At 45.0% G+C, this 17,500-nt stretch overlaps 1 protein-coding gene across 3 annotated transcripts in view; it reads right to left on the bottom strand.

Moving 5' to 3' along the window:
* fam184ab (family with sequence similarity 184 member Ab) overlaps window positions 1-17,500 on the bottom strand; it is a 93,865-nt gene that overhangs the window by 21,096 nt on the left and 55,269 nt on the right. For all 3 annotated transcript variants that reach the window (XM_076272489.1, XM_076272486.1, XM_076272487.1), the window contains exons 12-13: window positions 12,808-12,961; window positions 11,292-11,419 (exon numbers count right to left, since the gene is read on the bottom strand). In XM_076272489.1, coding sequence (XP_076128604.1) covers window positions 11,292-11,419; window positions 12,808-12,961 — 282 coding nt within the window. The remainder of the gene's footprint in view (window positions 1-11,291; window positions 11,420-12,807; window positions 12,962-17,500) is intronic.

Raw genomic sequence — 17,500 nt, 5'->3', positions numbered from 1 at the left:
ACAGCTCCTGTTCAGGAGTCTGTGAAACAGCCACTAACAACTAAGGACTAGCAAAAACAACAGAATTTAATCTACACGAGTTGTCGGTCCATTAAAAAGGTACTGATTTCCCCTAAATATTCCCTACACTTAGTCCCAAACTATACGTATGTATTATACATAGACACAATCAAGAACAATGGCAAAGGCAATCTGTCAACATGGGGATAATATAAGGAGCAAAACTACATAGATTTATTGGCAGTGTATGAACTACTTTTGGGAGGGCATTTTGTGTGCATGAACTAGGAACATTTATCAACAGGTGCACCTAGCCTTCTGGACGCTATTGTAGTCCTATGATAGCCTATACTTACTTCAGTGTCCTTCCACGCACACGCACACGCTCACACACATGCATCCTTTCTCCATTATGTAGTAAACAATTGAGACAAACAGAAGGTCACCATTTGTGTGTGTGTATATATGTGTGTTTGTGTGTGTGTGTGTGTGTGTGTGTGTGTGTGTGTGTGTGTGTGTGTGTGTGTGTGTGTGTGTATCAGTGTTGCGCGGTCTGCCCGAAATTAAGCGGTCGCCCGCGGATGACCGCGGTCACCCGCGGTTATGAGTCATAAACAAAATATTTTAATGATATTCGGGTCATTTGCGGGCGGGTCAGTTAAAATTAATTAAATATATATTTTCTACAAATAGGCCTACTTAAAATATCACGAGAAAGCTAGCATCAATACAGTAAAGCATCAATACAGTAAAGTCAACAGTAAAGAAGCAAGACGCGAGTTAAAATAATAAAGACACCCCTTCAGGAAAAGCGATATAGGCTATGGTTATGGTCTAGGCCTACTTCTTGCGAAGCCATTTAAAAGTATGACAGCCAAAACGGGCAGCCTGCAGGAATAAATGTTATGGCACAGACTACACAGCCATATCTACCGGTATGTATAGGTTCGCGCATGCATAAAAGTTACCTTAGTTCGTTGTGTTTGTGACTTTAAACAGTGGATGTGCTTTAGTAAAGCTTTGTGTTTCATTCAGCATTATAAACCAGTTCTTACGCTAATGTTTTGACCAGCAATGTATCTCTCTTGCCTACCTCGCCTCACCATTTCTGTTTTCGAAAGAAAGATGTATGTCCATGGCCTTCAAATCTTATCCTAGTGTTCTTATCCTTTGTGCGTTGCGTGCGTGCTTGCGCTCTTATTCTCATTCTTTCTCCTGCGCAAACATTATGTCCTGCATGCTTACTGCGTGTAGTTCTACTGCATCAAGTTTCGTAAATAAATTAGTTTGTTTTTACAGAAATGGCCTACTGTCACACTGCATGCAGCCTATAACCAAAAGCACACATTTTGTAAATAAGCGGGTCGAATCGCGGGTCGGGTATAATTTTGTCCTAATTAATATTCGCGGTCCGAGTTGCGGTCGGGTTGATTAAAATATCGGGCGACCGCGGGCCGCTTGTGATCAAACCCGCGCAACACTGGTGTGTATGTGTGTGTGTGAGTGAGTGTGTGTGTGTGTGTGTCATTTGTTAGCGTGTATCCTCCGATAATGTACTTGATATAAACAGACACGGAAGGCCACACTTGTATTTCTAAAGCCATAAAACCCCAGAGCTGAATGTCTGTGGCCTCAACATGGTGCCCTGGCCACCCATCCCATCCCAGCCTAAGCACTCGCACCTCCGCCACACTCCCACACGGCAAACAGGGACCAGTGGTCTCAGCCCAGAGCTCCCGGAGAGGAGAGACTCCAACAAGGCTGTCCTGGCCTCACTGACAGGGGTGGCACCGTGTCTGTCTGTCTGTCTGTCTGTCTGTCCTCAGGGACTGCTGTGGGATTGGAGTGTCAGAGGGACTAAATGAGTTAGACTGGAAAAAGACTACACAGAGAGAGAGAGAGAGAGAGAGAGTGAGTGGGGGAGTAGAGTGGGGTTGGAGTTCTGTCTAAAGTCTGTTTGACGGCTGCTTAAGTTCCTCTAAAAAGACAGACAAGTCCCTCTTCTTCGTTGTGGGAGTCATAGTAAGTAGAATGACCAGTGTGACTGGTGCTTGTGCGGGAGTGTGTCTGCCTGTCCGTTTATTTGAATTAGTGAATGTGTGAGTGTGTTATGAATGTCTGCAAAGGTGTGTGTGTGTGTGTGAGTTTCAAAGGGATGAAACAGAACATACCAGAGGCTTAGCTGGAGAAGCAGAGCATGAGAGAAAGAGAGAGAGAGGGAGAGAGAGATGGTGGAAACTGATAGACAGAGCAACAGAGAAAGAGAGCAAAAGAGCAAATGATGGAGAGAGAGAGAGAGAGAGAGAGAGAGAGAGAGAAAGCTGCTGAAAGACTGGATGAGAGCCGACGAGATCAAAGCCAGGCCTCTGCGCGGCAGCTGCACTAATGAGTGGACAGGGAGCTCCAGAGTGAGGCAGCACATCCTGCCTCTGAAGCCCAGGGTGATGGCCTCCCCAGCGGCCTCGCCTCGCACCACCATCCCCTCCTCTCCCCTCGCCTCCCCTCCCCTCCCCTGGGCACTGCACACAAGCTGGCATGTCCCTACTGGGCCCAAATATGCAGAATAAACGCTTTCCCCCTTGACTGGTTATCTGCGCCATGGCTGATCAATAGGCGCTGGTGTTCAGCAGCTTTGCCAAAGCGTCAGCGCCTTTGTTCCAGGGTGTTTACTGAGAAGCTCTGGCAACCTCAGAGTGCAGACTCCCACTTATAGATTTAATTGTTGTTTTGTTTTGGGTTTCTGTCTGGGTTTTTAGTTTTGTGATTGTTCTGCATTTTTTCTTAACTGTGGTGTTTGTTTGTTTGTGTGTGTGTGTGTGTGTGTGTGTGTGTGTGTGTGTGTGTGTGTGTGTGTGTGTGTGTGTGTGTGTGAAGGTTTTGCTTGCTTGCATAGAGCATGACGTCAACTATTTGGGGAGCTCAGACTGGGATCCTTCGCAGTAGTGTACAGTATGCATTAAATACAGTGATGACCGCAAGCTGTGATGACAGCAAGAATTTACTGACCTGTTAGTTTGTCAATTTATGCAAAGCAACAGAAACCTGTGGTAAACAAGACATAGCTTCTTGACAACAGAACTTTCATTAAATTTTTCTTTTGAGTTCACGTTTCACACAGCTAATGTTGTAGTAAAAGTCTTCTTTCTTTGTTAAGTTAATGTTTTTGTAAATATGTCTGCCTAATGATGACCAAGGTGCAGTCTTGTGGTGGAAGCTGGAAGATCAAAAGCCAAGCAAGACATCCAGGGAAAGTTGCAACGCACTTCTGGAAGGAGCCATACATAGAAGATAAGCCCCGAAATTAAGAATTCTAATTTCTGGGTCTAAGCCCTGAATGTTTAAGTGGGTTAGTCAGTTTCACTTAGTTTCACTGAGAAGTGCTGAAGCCTCTAGAGTGAATGTGCTACACTCTACTTTATCTGGCCTGGTGTTTCAGTGGAAGTCTGCTTCACAAGTTAGAGCACATTAGCACTTCTGTTGACAGTGGCTTGAAATGAACTCTAATGCGAGTGGACTGTTCCAGCCAGCAGGAGAATAGAAATGAAACCAAACCAAGCACTGAGAACCAGCTAGATGTGAACCAGCTAGATGTAAACTTCCAAAACTACAATCATTCCAAATGCCTTTATATTGAAGGGTAAGCTGAGCTAGCATGCAGTAGCCTGAAAAGTTGTGGGTTCAATTCCCGGCTTCCACCGATGTGCCCTTGAGCACAGACATTTAACACCAAGTTGCTCCAGGGACAATGTAGTCCCTTGTAATAGAATTGACATATGTAGGTCACGTTGGATTAAAAGCAGGGCTGCCCAATTTGGGGCCCACGGCCCCGTCAGAATTTTATTCTGTCTCAACGTTCTATTGACTCAAAGACTGGTTGCAGTTTATAATTTGGCCACAGCATAGTTTAACATTGTTTTAGATGGGGCGATAGGGGGACGCTATTGAGCTTCTGTCAGCGCAGATCCATAGTGACAAGGGGTGAGGAGAAGCTATCGCTAATCTGAATTGTCCAATTGCCATTGCTCAATCAAATCTATTCATAATTTTTTGTTTATTACTTATGTGTATTAATATGGTCTGAATATTTATTTTATTATTCCTTAATATGTGTTCAACTAATAGAACTGAATTGCTCCATATGCTTTTCTTCAAAGATTGTGATTGCTTCAGATACACAGTATATTTCTACTACTTAAAACAGCCACTGTTAATCATTTAACAGTGTTAATAATAGTACTGTAAACACAGTGCAAAGACAAGCACAGTAACGAGTAGTGTTTTTACTTCTTAAAAATTAGTCTACCTTTCATAGAATGTACATTTTGCACATATATGCAATACATCAATGTAATAGTCCACAACTTGAACATTTAGATTTGGCCCGCGGCCCTCCATCCCAATTCATTTCTGGCCCTTGACGGGGAAGAAATTGGGCACCCCTGATTAAAAGTATCTTCTAAATAAATAAATGTAAATGTAACAGCAATTAGCCATCTCAGTCATCTTTTGTGTTGCATGTGACGTGGCGTGATGTGATGAGACCCCCCCCTGTTTAACGTGTGCACACGCCCCATTAAAGGAGAGGGCCTTTTTAGCGGTCCACATGTGTAAACACACGCCGTGAGTCAGCGTTGTGAGTAACAGGGTGCCATTAGCAGACTTCAGTCTAAGCCCTGTCTGCCTAGTAGCATTAGAATTAACCAGCATCAGCCTCTAGGGGGGTTTTGAGTGTGTGTGTGTGTGTGTGTGTGTGTGTGTGTGTGTGTGTGTGTGTGTGTGTGTGTGTGTGTGTGTGTTTATGCCTGTTTGAGTGTCACTGTGTGTGTTGGAGTGTCACTATGAGTATGTGTGTGTGTGTGTGTGTGTGTGTGTGTGTGTGTGTGTGCATGCCTGTTTGAGGTTCGCTGTGAGTGTGTGTGTGTTGGAGTGTCACTGTGAATATGTGTGTGTGTGCGTGTGTGTGTGTGTGTGCGTGTGTGTGTGTGTGTGTGTGTGTGTGTGTGTGTGCGCATGCCTGTTTGGGTGTCGCTGTGAGTGTGTGTGTGTTGGAGTGTCGCTGTGAGTGTGTGTGTGTGTATGTGTGTGTGTGTGCACGTCTGTGTATGTGTGTGTGTGTGTGAGTGTGTGTGTGTGTGTGTGTGTGTTTGTGTGTGCTTTAGCAGTGGGGAAATACAGGAATAGTTACAGAGTGAAAATAAACAGACACGTTAGGTAGAAGAGCACAGCCAGGGGTCTTGCTCCCCCGCTGTCTTCCTGTTCTTCATTTTTGTCAATCAACTCTTCTGCGAATAAGATGACTGTCTGTCTCTCTGCCTAGCTGCCTCTCCATCTGTCTTTACAGGAAACCTTTCAATCGGTCTGTTTTTTCAGCATCTCGCATCCCCCCCTCCATCCTCTCCAGCCCTTTTCCTCTCAGAGGCGGTGGTCAGGACACAGAGAGCCTACTGTGGATGAACCCACTGAGTCGTTGAGCTTCGAAAGGTCGCTGAGGTCCACCCTCGGGGGGTCAGGAGAGGCCACCACATGCTAAGTGGGGGGCAGAAGTGGTCCCCCCCCCCCCCAACCACCCACACATGTACCCACCGACCCAACTGCAATCCCCCAGCCCCCCAAACCAACTACCAACAAACCTCCATGGAGCTGTGCGGCTCCTTCTCCTTCATTCCACAGTTCAATAAACCAGCCAAGGCCACCGCCTTCTCAGAGGAGGGCAATTAACCAGCCAAGGCCACCACCTTCTCAGAGGATGGCAATTAACACTAAGTAAAAGGGGACAGCGAGACCGAGAGAGAGAAAGAGGGAGAGAAAGAAAGAGAGAGAGACAGAGATAGTGAGGGATGTGGGGGAGAAAGAGACAGCGAGAGAGAGGAGAGAGAAAATGAGAGAAAAATGAGGGGGAGAGAAAGAGACAGAGAGAAAGGGAGATGGAAAGGGAGAGAGAGACAGAGACAAAGAGTGGGGAAAGAGAGAGTAGTAGGTTCTCATTTACATGCACAGATGGAATATTCTAGTGTTTTCCCAGCACCGACGGCGCCGACCACCTTGCTTTGTACCATGCCTCAAACACAACCATGGCCCCTGACCTATTAGTATTTGAAAATGTCTGACAGTGAGAGAGAGAGAGAGAGAGAGAGAGTGATGGCAGTGCGCTTACTTATCAAAGGGTGCTTTGACCAAAGTGTTCAAATGGTGCGTAGTATTAGCGTTATAAAAGATCAGAGCTTTCACCTGCTGGGGAACAAGGGAGAGAAAGTAAATCCTGCCTCTAAACAACAGGTGATCATTATCATAACTGTGAGGGGGTTATGCACAGAACATGCACAAGAGCACAGAGTGGACCTCCAGCAGACAGCAGGGGCTCAGATGGAAAGAAGGTTCTAGAAATACTTCATAATCGTCAGGCTCACTATGACAGGCTTCAGAACTTTATAGAGCTTTTGGGATGTGGGGGAGGAATGTGCAATAGCCAACTGATTTATATTACACTTGCTGTTTACCACTGCGGTAAATCAAGCTATTCATTTTGAAAAAAGCCAACTTGTTGGTTAGTGTATGGGACCGTTTGAGTTAGCTTTCTCTTTTTACATCCTCTCTAAACCTTGGCACTTCCATTTTAGCTCTGAACTTAACTCTTAGGTTCTTTATATATGGCCAACACATTTTCAGTGTTTCCATCAGTACAATTCATTGCAGTAATACATTCCTCAGTTTGTGGGCTCTCTGTATGAAGAACAATGCTGGTGTTTTTATCACCCTGATCTGAGCTCTATTAAACAAGATTGGTGCACATGCATTGTTATACTGTAAGCACTTCTATGGTTTTGTTTAGACTGTAAATAACCTGGCCCCTTTTGCTGTTGGGCCCTCTGAGGCCACTACTGCATTTGGGTTTCCATTGTGCAACCTCGGTGCTCTATTATAAACTCCCAATGGGGATTCGTTTTTGTGTGTGTGTGCGTGTGTGTGTGTGTGTGTGTGTGTGTGCTGTTGGAAATTGCTCTATCCACTATGCCTCGAAAAAGCTACCAAACAAACACAAGTCTCCCTAACATATAGTCACATATGGCTTTAAATCCTGTTTCCCTCAGTTCAAATGTCAATGCTGTATGTGTGGTAGAGTGTGTGTGTGTGTGTGTGTGTGTGTGTGTGTGTGTGTGTGTGTGTGGGTGTGTGTGTGTGTGTGTGTGTGTGGGTGAGTACGTCTATGCACAGCATTAGCGTGGCATATTAAGGTCAAAAGGGCCCTGCAGATACAACTGCAATAACCAGGAAACATGGTGATGATACAAGAGCTTTGCTTCCCTGCATGATGCCTGTTTAGAAATGCGTATGACAGGAGCTTCCCCTCTTTCCACATGAGCCACAGCTTCAGAGGCACACCAGGAACATTGAACTCTCTCTCTCTCTCTCCCTCCCCCCTCTCTCTCTGTCCCCCTCTCTCTCTCTTTCTCTCTCTTTCCCTCTCTCCCCCCCTCTCTCTCTCCCTGTGTCTTTGTCTTTTCACACAATGTAGGAATTCAGATTCTGAAACACTGCTTACGGAGATCTTTTCTGTATTGCTGCAAAATATTTTGTCTATGTGACAAAAGAAAAGAAGGGGAAAAAAGATGAACAAAAAAAGCTCTGAAGTTAGGGGAGACAACCTGGTGCTGCTTTGATGTGCCGCTTACAGTCTTTGCCATTTAAAAAAACAAAAAAGCGCTCTCACTAAAAAACAGATGAAAGAGAGAGCACGAGGGAGAAGATGAAGAGAGAGAGAGAGAGAGAGAACAACAACAATGGAAATGAAGAGCCAGTGTGTGCATCTATCCTGGTTGTTTGCTAGCGGCAAACGCTAACTCGTGCCCTCTGACTCTGCTGTTGCACGGCTAACGGGAGTCATCCACTCCTGCGGGGACACATCTGGATGTGGAAGGTGGGCGATGAGCAGGGGATCAGAGGTCGTGAGCATTAATTAGTGTGATTTATATGTGAGAGCTGGCCAACAACTACCCCCCCCCCCGCCCCCCGAACACTGCAGAGTTCCCTGTTATCACTTCCTAATATCAGAACACAGTATGACCACCACGACATCACCCTCTGCCCAGACATCTGGAGCAAAACTACAGCAGTGAGATGTTAGTTAAGTCTACTTTGGGTAATAATGTATGTGTCTAACTCGCACATGATTCTGTGACTATATCAGGAATGTATAATAAGATGCACATCGTGACTGCGCTATCACTAAAATAAATCACTGTATCGCTAAAATACTGATGATGTTGCAATGGGAAAGATAGAGAGTCCTGGACTCTGCAAGTCAGTCAGCAAGTCGACACGTTTCAAACTGAACATCGGTATGAATGTGTCAACTAATCAGAAACTTCAAGAGACCAGCATCCTCGCATGCCAATTATTTTGCATGCAGTCTGCACACCAAAGGCAGGACTCTAACAGCGCCCAAGAGTGGCATAAGTTAGCACAAATGAATAACATTGCAGAATAACATTGCTTACAGCGGCTTTTAAAGTAGGAGTGTGTAGCAGAAGGCCAGTGTGCTGGTAGCTGACATTTATAAGGAAAACCTTCCTCCTGCATTTACTAAAGTCTTTGACTTTCATTTGTCAGCTACTCATTGACAGCGAAGGCCAAACACTGGCAAATAAAATGGCAGCACGCGCATACACACACACACACACACACACACACACACACACACACACACACACACACACACTTTCAAAGCTTTGAATGGACTTTTGTCTCTCCAGGCACAGTTATTGTCTGGGAGACATACAGTGAATCGAGTATATTAATTCAAAAAAACTCCCCAAAATCACAAACTTGCCTTCCAGCAAAAACACCCTACTGAACTCATCTCCGCAATGACTCTGCAAAAACACAACTATGTCCCCAATGCCACAAAGATCTGAACAGTCTGAGAAAGACAAATGGGCCTTATGTAAGAAACAATATACAAACAGATTTTGTCATGTTTTTCACTTATAGAAAGTTTGGTTTATTTCATGCTTCAATGAATCATAAATAATTAGATTATCAGCAGGTAGCGATCATATCATATCATCACTCATAAAAGGAGTGAAACACTTATAAAGTGGCAGAGAAAACTATACACCTTTAAAAATAAAAATAAAAATCTGTGAATTTGCACACCATAGACATTTTATTTTAAACTCAGTGACTGATTAATTGAGCGTGTAGGCTGAGAGAACTGCAAAGGTAGGCCTACATACTTATACATACAGATACTCCGACGTGCAGACGCATGCACCACTAACAGGCCTGCCCTGGCAGGGAATGTAGTTTAGAGCTTACACGTGCACAGCAAAACATGGGAAACTTGCACACGGTACAACGCTTGTCTTATAGTGTTTAGGCGGTGTGTCATATGTTACAGTAATATCAAACAATCAGCCACACGCTTCCAATCTATGAGTAAATGGGATTTATAATGCAGCTCACCAGGGTAAGAGCAACTTGGGATTGTTAAGAGCTTTTGTTGAGTTCTCTTGATAGAAAATTACTGTAAGAGAGGACTTAAGATAAATTTAAATTATTGCTGCATGAGGCCAAATGTGTGAGACAGATAGATATAGAAAGAAAGTGTGTGTGTGTGTGTGAGAGAGAAACACAGTATATTTGTGTATGCTTTATGCGACACTATTTCATTTTAAATGGACATGCCTATCTAGATAGATAGATAGATAGATAGATAGATAGATATAGATAGATGTAAAATTGTTAAAATGCACAACTTTGCAGCACCTCATTTCAGACCCAGTGTCGTGGGATTTTATTTCCCCCACTTTGTCTGCAGCAAATCTTAAATAAATCTTGCTGCCGGGTGTCATGTGCTCTCTTGGTGAACCTACAGTATGTGTGGAGTGTGCTGGTGTGTGTGTGTGTGTGTGTGGGGGGGGGGGGCAGTGAGGGATGGCAGGGAGAGGTAGAGTGTGACAGCATGATAAGATGGTGTGGGTATGTGTATATGTGTTTCTGTGTGTATATGTGTGTGTGTGTGTGTGTGTGTGTGTGTGTGTGTGTGTGTGTGTGTGTGTGTGGTGTGTGTGTGCCCATGTGTTTCTGTGTGTGTGTGTGTGATGTGGAGAGAATGAGACAGCACACTGGAAAGAACTGAAGAAAGAGAGAAAGAGAGAGAGAGAGAGAGAGAGAGAGAGAGAGAAAGTGTGTGTGTGTATGTGTGTGGTGTGTGTGCGTGTGTGTAGGCTCATCTTCCAGCCCCTACAGGATACAGCATTCATAGGACTGTACAAGTCTCAATTCACCCGGGGGTGGTTGTGTGGAGGCGAGGACAGAGACAGAACACTAAAACACAGTACACCGATCAGCACAATTACTGCCCACTGCTGCGGCCCGACGCATCGCCGAGACACCCGGGTATAGCCAGTCCCCTGGACACCCTCCTGCTTTCATTTCCATAAACTTCAGCGGGGATCTAAGTTTGTCAAACTTGCAATTTTCACTCTCACCCACTGAAACTTGGACTTGTGCAGTATCAGCATGGGGAGTGCTCATACATCATGCTAAATAGCCACACACCCGCAGAGATCTCTGCATCTCTGCAATCCCGTCCCGCTAATGCTAAACTGGAATTAAAAGCTATGAGCTTATCGGGCGGCTGCTCCTGATACTGTGGGTCAGATGCACCTACATGCTGTTATCTGTAATGTCTGAATTACATCTAGTAATGTTGATAGTCTCAATATACATTGTGTGTGTATGGTGTTCACTGAATGTGGCTACAGTGCTCTGTAGGCTACTGTTGCTATGGCATGCGTTGACTTGGGTATGGGAATGGGTATGGGAATGGGTGTAATTAAACCATTCAATTTTGCATTGCTGGTACCCTGTTTATTAAACTGTAAAAATGTCTGTAAAGATGTTTTCCATACATCAGAATTCCTGGCTAGAATATAATCTGGGTTTGGAGTAGAGAATCCAGAGAGGATCCTGGAGGATCTCCACGGCTTAAATATGTGCATTATGTATTTGAAGTCTGATCTGTCTGATCTGTAGGGCATCTGGATGAGTCCTACCTACCTGTGTGTTACTTGTCTGATCAGCAGAGTATGTGGATGGGTCCTACCTGTGTGTTATGTGTCTGATCTGTAGTGCATTTGGATTGGTCATACCTGTGTGTTACTTGTCTGATCTGTAGAGTATGTGGATTGGTCATACCTGTATGTTACTTGTCTGATCTGTAGAGTATGTGGATGGGACATACCTGTGTGTTATGTGTCTGATCTGTAGAGTATGTGGAGGGGTCCTACCTGTATCCTGCTCTGCTCCATGGCTTTCTCCAGCTCCTGTTTGGCGGCGGCCATCTCCTGCTGGTGAGTCTGACGCATGTGCTCGATGGCCGAGGCGTGGAGGTGGTTCAGCTCTGAACGCAGAGAGGCTGAAGTAGAGAGGAGAGGGGTGGGGCGGGGGAGACGGAGAGAGAACTAGATTTGAAAAGTTATTATCATACCAAAATATATTATTCACACAAAAGTGACTGTGTGTGCTTGTGAAAGGGTGAGTGTGTGTGTGTGTGTGTGTTCATGCAACAAAGTGATAGAAGAGAGACAAAGAAAGAAAGAAAAAAAGAAGGAAAGAGAGAGAGAGAGAGAGAGTCAAGTTGTATGCAAAGTAAAGTGTGTACATACTTTTGCGTGTGTGTGTGTGTGTGTATGTGTATGTGTGTGTCCACAAGTGAGTGCAAAGCAGTTCTGCAGTTCTCAGAATGCAAGGACGGAGAGACTAAAGAGCTTCCTCTATTTAAATCCTGATGAGCGGCGCCCGGCGCTTTCAAAATGAAATCTCATTAATCACAGATACCTTCACTTCCTCTCTACGCACCGCACCAAACCAAATGTATTAGCAGCAGAGTCTCTGCAGTGACCTTGGCTCTTCATTGGGACTAGAGCCCAGGAGAAACCCCCACTGGAGACACTTAGTGAGCTGGGTCCTCATACTAAACAGTATGGGCTTAATGGCCTGTGCCCTTTGTTTTGACTTAAGTGTGGAGACATCCTGTGATGAAGTCGAGTCATCTCGAGCATAGACTAAGGGATCAGGAAATATGGTGCAGTCAGCCGGTCGGAAACGATGTGGACGTCGTCTAGGAGAAGTCTCATCTATTTCAGTGCTATGCCAAAGGAATATAGCACTAATGTGGTTTGAGAAATTGCACTTGCTATTGAAACAAACCAGGAGACAGGCAAGGAAGCGTGCAAATTGTGTCCAAGGGTCATTTAAGGTGAAACAATAACTTTAAAGCATCAATTTTTCATAACTGTGACAATATACCATTTGTGTCAAGAATTGCAATTTGTTCCTGAATCAGTTTCATCTCACACCACCAGCACTGAACCCCTCGTGTCTCGGTGTGTGTTGTGTCGGCAGTTGGTCTCTGTCGGTGCACTCTTAAAACAAATGTGTTAAAAAACAACACAAATTGTGTTGTCCCTATATAGACATAGAGATGTGTTAAAAACAACACAAGTTGTGCTATTTTCAACACATTCGTTTTAAGAGTGTGGTTGGTGTGTGTCTTGTGTGTTGTATCGGTGGTATCGGTGGTTGGTGTGTGTGTCTATGTGTGTGGTAACGGTGGTTGATGTGTGTGTGAGTGTGGCTGGTGTGTGTCGGTGGTTGGTGTGTGTCTTGGTGTGTGGTATCAGTGGGAGTGTGGTTTGTGTGTGAGTGTGTGTGAGTGCGGTATCAGTGGTTGGTGTGTGTGTGTGTGTGTGTGTGTGTGTGTGTGTGTGTGTGTGTGTGTGTGTGTGTGTGCGCGCATCTCACCCAGCATGGCCTTGCCCTCGTCCTCCAGCTCGAAGCGGAGTGTCTGCAGCTCCTGTTCGGACTGTTGCTTGAGCGTCTCGATGTTGTGCCTATGGGCCTCCCGCAGAGACTGCAGCTCCATGTGGTGCTGGTGCCTCAGACGCTCGGCCAGCTCCTACACAGACAGACAGAGAAAGAGGGAGAGAGAGAGGGAGGGAGAGAGAGACGGGGGGGAAAGAGGGAGGGAGAGAGAGAATTAGTATTTAGATGATCAAACTGATATATCCCTACAATGCCTTTAAGAGTTCATATCTTGTGTCTGACAGATAAGGTAATATAATTTCCTCATCTGTGTATACTCCCACGTACAACCACACACACACGCACACACACACACACACCAAAGCAGTCACAGCCATAGGCAAGTGTCTATGAAACTTTTTCGGAGCTTTCAGTGGCGTTGCGTGAGTTGATGCTGATGACAGTAATTACATTGCGATCAATAGGCACTTTAGGCACATCAGCAGCCCCTTTCGCACAGATTTCTGGAACGCTGCCCTCCACATTCAGGACAAAAAAAAAACGAGAAATAAAATGAAAAATGAATAGCATCCAGCGCAGCGCCGAGGGCACCCAGCGACTCGGCTTTAATTAGATCAGAGGTAAAGATGATATGGTACGGATGCAGAGCAGAGAGAGAGAGACATGCCGTAACCAGATGGAACAGGAGACACCTGCTCCCGGGCCAAGAACTACTTTTGCACCCTGTAATCTCCGCCTCTGTGTGTGTGTGTGTGTGTGTGTGTGTGTGTGTGTGTGTGTGTGTGTGTGTGTGTGTGTGTGCTTTGGTGAGCTGCCACAAATTAGGCCTCTGAACGCAAAGGTAAATATATTCAGTGCCGTGCCAGGTTGGCCGGGATGGAGGTTGGTGGGCTGAAGGGGGGAACCGGAGGGAGAAGATGTAGCTGGTTTTAATACGCAGTTTAATACGACAGTCACAGAACACACACACACACCACACACACACACACACACACACAGCAACAGACTGAGGTGACATGACTGGGGCTTAATGCAGGTAGATTAGCATGGGGGGACATGGAAGAGTGACATAGCTAGGCGTGAAGCAGGCAGTTTAGAGCCTAATCTATGGATGGTGGTACTGAGCGGTTGCACTGGATTAACAGGAGAATAGGAAAAGGAATATTAACGTCACACAGAGACACACATCGATACACACACACACATACACGTGCAGACATACAAACTGTGTGTTTATCTGTGTGTGTGTGTGTGTGTGTATGCGTGTGAAAGTGATAGAGATTATGTGTGTGTTTCAATGCATTCCAAGTCAATGGCAAAGGCAGTCTGCTCGTCATGCATACTGTATGAAACACTCATACATGAATGCAAAAGGAGCACGAAAGGAGACCATTTGGCTTTGAACATAAACAATAAGCACAAACACACACACACACACACACGCACGCACGCGCGCGCACACACACACACACACACGCACGCACGCGCGCACACACACACACACACACACACACACACTGAACGGCCAAACAATGACATAACACAAACATGCAAAGTACCACAAGAACCTCTATGGAGACACAAGTGTTCCATTTGCACCTCAGCGTCACAATTGCTGACACAAACAGATTACAGTATCTCTCTCTCTCTCTCTCTCTCTCTCTCTCTCTCTCTTATTCTTTCATTTTTTTCCTTTTTTCTCCCTTTCCTCTCTGTTTCTCAGGGGGCAATAGACAGTATATGGCTACAGTAAATAACCTCCCTCGTGGTTTAACATGGAGCTGCAAAACCCCCACATAATGAATCCCATTACCACCACACACTCAGTCAACACTCATTAATTGGCACAGAGATGTTCAAGATAGATAGATAGATAGATACTTAATTGATCCCCAGGGGAAATTCAAAATGGAGCTCCTAACATTGAACATCTGCAAATCCACACCCCTGAGAGAGGGGACAGAGGAGTAAAACAGACGGCTGTACAGTAAAAGTTGAGAAAGAGCGTGTAGCGTGGGAATATAGCGTGGGAGAGGGAATATGAAGAATGGTAGAATGATGATTAGAGAAGGATATGGTGGGGGGGGGTGGAGAACAAGTGAGGAAGAGGATGGAGAACAAGCGAGAGAGAGAGAGGAAGCAAGAGAGATAGAATGAGAGAGAAAGAGAGTGAGATAAAGATGGAGATCGAGAGCGAGAGAGAAAGAGGTAGATGGAGCAGATATATGAATTTAAATTTGAGAGAGAGAAAGAGAGAGAGAGAGAGATGGGGCGGATAAGTGGAGAGTCCCGTGGCCCTCACACAGTAGCACCCAGCAGAGCACACAGATGATGGCCCTCGGAGATAACATAACGTGAGGGCACATCACACTGGCCGATCTGCCGCAGCGCCACGCTCTGAATCGGAACATCGGGGAAAGAAATAGCAAGTGCAATTTCTCAAATAAATAAAGGACAAAAGCTTCAGAAAATCACTACTCTAGGAAAAAAAGGCCTGGTTGTTACAGTAGCATTGATTGAATGTGGTGAGACTTTTCCTTGCTGATGGCAAGGTGGAACATGAGAATGATCTGTGTCTGCAGGAGGGAGGAAGAGAGGGAGGGGAAGAGAGAGGAAGAGAGAGAAAGAGGAAGAGAGGGAGTGGAAGAGAGACAGGAAGAGAGCGAGAGGAAGAGAAAGAGAGAGAGAAAGAGAAAGAGAGGGAGAGAGGATACAGTGTGTAATGGATGCTATTCATTCTTTTTTAATGGATGAATAGCTTGCATCATAATCATTTAAAGTACTTAACTCTACCGCAAATACAAACACACTACAGGAAATTAGCCCACTGGGTACCTCACAATTGTGCTGAGACAGTGAGTTTGGAAAAGTTTGCTAAACTGTTATCTTTACGGGTACTTTAATCATACAGCCAGTCCACGTTTAATGTGAGCATTGGCTGGTAATGAACACTGCCTAAGTGGATGTCGTTCTTCAAAGTCAATGAGTTTTGGCATTCCATGGCTGCAACAATTGACTCAGATGTGGCCAACAAAGACTATCTGATCTCAACACAACAAAAAAAAAACATTGATTCCTCTCCCTCCTGGCTCAGTGGGTTAGTGCATGCTCATTGGCCTCTCTCTTTCTCTCTCTCTCTCAATATAGTTTCCCCTCATTCTCTCTTTCTGTTCCTATCATTATTTCCCTCTCTTTTTACCCCTCTTTTTCCTACTCACTCATTCTGTAATTCCCCCTCTCCCTCTCTCTCCTCATCCCTCTGTCTCTATCACTCCTCATGATTCGGCTGCACAGCATGAGTCACTGCGCTGGGTCTTTTCTTTGCTTGCCAGGGCGCCGAGATGGAGAGAGAGAGAGAGCGAGAGAAAGAAAGAGGGGAAAATGCTTTTTGCACCTTTTGTGTCAGCTGGCAGGAGACCTTCACAGCCCTCCCACATCTGTTCAGCTAAATAGCCTTGCCGCCAATTTTACCTCAGTACCTTTTCTCTTTCGAATAACATCCTCTCCACAGAAGTCCTGGCAGTGGATGACTTAAATGGAGTGTCCATGTTTGTGTGTGTATGTGTGTGTGTGTAGGGTGTGTGTGCGTGTATGTGTTTGTGTGTGTGTGTATGTGTGTGTGTGTGCCTGTGTGTTTGTGCATTTTTGTGTGTGTGTGTGTGTGTGTGTATGTGTGTGTGAGTGTATGTGTGTGTATGTGTGTGTGTGCCTGTGTGTTTGTGCATTTTGTTTGTGTGTTTGTGGATTTTGTGTGTGTGTGTGTGTGTGTGTGTTGACATGTGTCCGAGTACTTGTGAGTATTTGGCCATTCTCACATCCCTCTCTCCTTTCCTTTCCAGACTAGACCGCTCGGTGCTGAGAGAAGACACATTCACGCTCATGTTTGCTCCGACCTTCAAACTGGTAGGTGAATATTGAGTAGATGTCAGTGTTTGGATCTAACTAGTGAAGAGGGATCTCCATTGACACCGATTTCACAATAGGAATGTGCACACACACATACAGTACTCTCCCTCTTTACTAGCACTACTGGTAAAGATGCGTAAAAATAGTTATATAAAATAGAATTTTCATATTCAAATATTCAACTTCAGAGTGCTTTTGAACTTTCAAGCAGTAATCCATGATTTCCTGTTTCATTAAAGTATAAAAATGAAAGTCACATAATATATTTTCGTCTTGATTTCACAATAAACTGTTTTAATGTTTAATGTTTTAAGTGTTTAAGTGTTTATATATCTTCTTTATATATATTTTTACCTGTCTTACCTACCAGTGTCTGGTAAATAAATACGGAGCGCACTGTAAATGCCAATAGACGTGCATACAAACACACACACACACACACACACACACACACACACACACACGTTTGCACACAAAGCTGCACACCACACTGGGCTTACCGCAGCGAGTGTTTATTTATTAATCAGGAGACAGAAGCACTTCCACTGCACCCACTCCCGTCAAAATAACCACTGTGCCTCATGCCTCACTCTCACACATCAAACAGCACAGCCGAGGCTATCAGCAGCTCTCCCCCAAAATGCACCATTGCCTGCCTTTTAACAGGCCAGAGGTTAGGTCAGCATGACATGGCCGGTAGACAGACTCTGCTGTCATTGCCCCCTCTGTGGCACTGCTGCATAACGCATTTATGTCGGTTCACACT

The sequence above is a fragment of the Alosa pseudoharengus genome, unplaced genomic scaffold (genome assembly GCF_046254945.1).
Source record: "Alosa pseudoharengus isolate Yale_2024_CS ecotype anadromous, Long Island Sound unplaced genomic scaffold, YU_APseudo_1.1 YU_APseudo_1.1_scf_7, whole genome shotgun sequence".
NCBI classification, from domain to species: Eukaryota; Metazoa; Chordata; class Actinopteri; order Clupeiformes; family Clupeidae; genus Alosa; species Alosa pseudoharengus.
The sequence above is the reverse complement of the archived record's forward strand: the minus strand, read 5'-3'. Positions and strand labels throughout refer to the sequence as shown.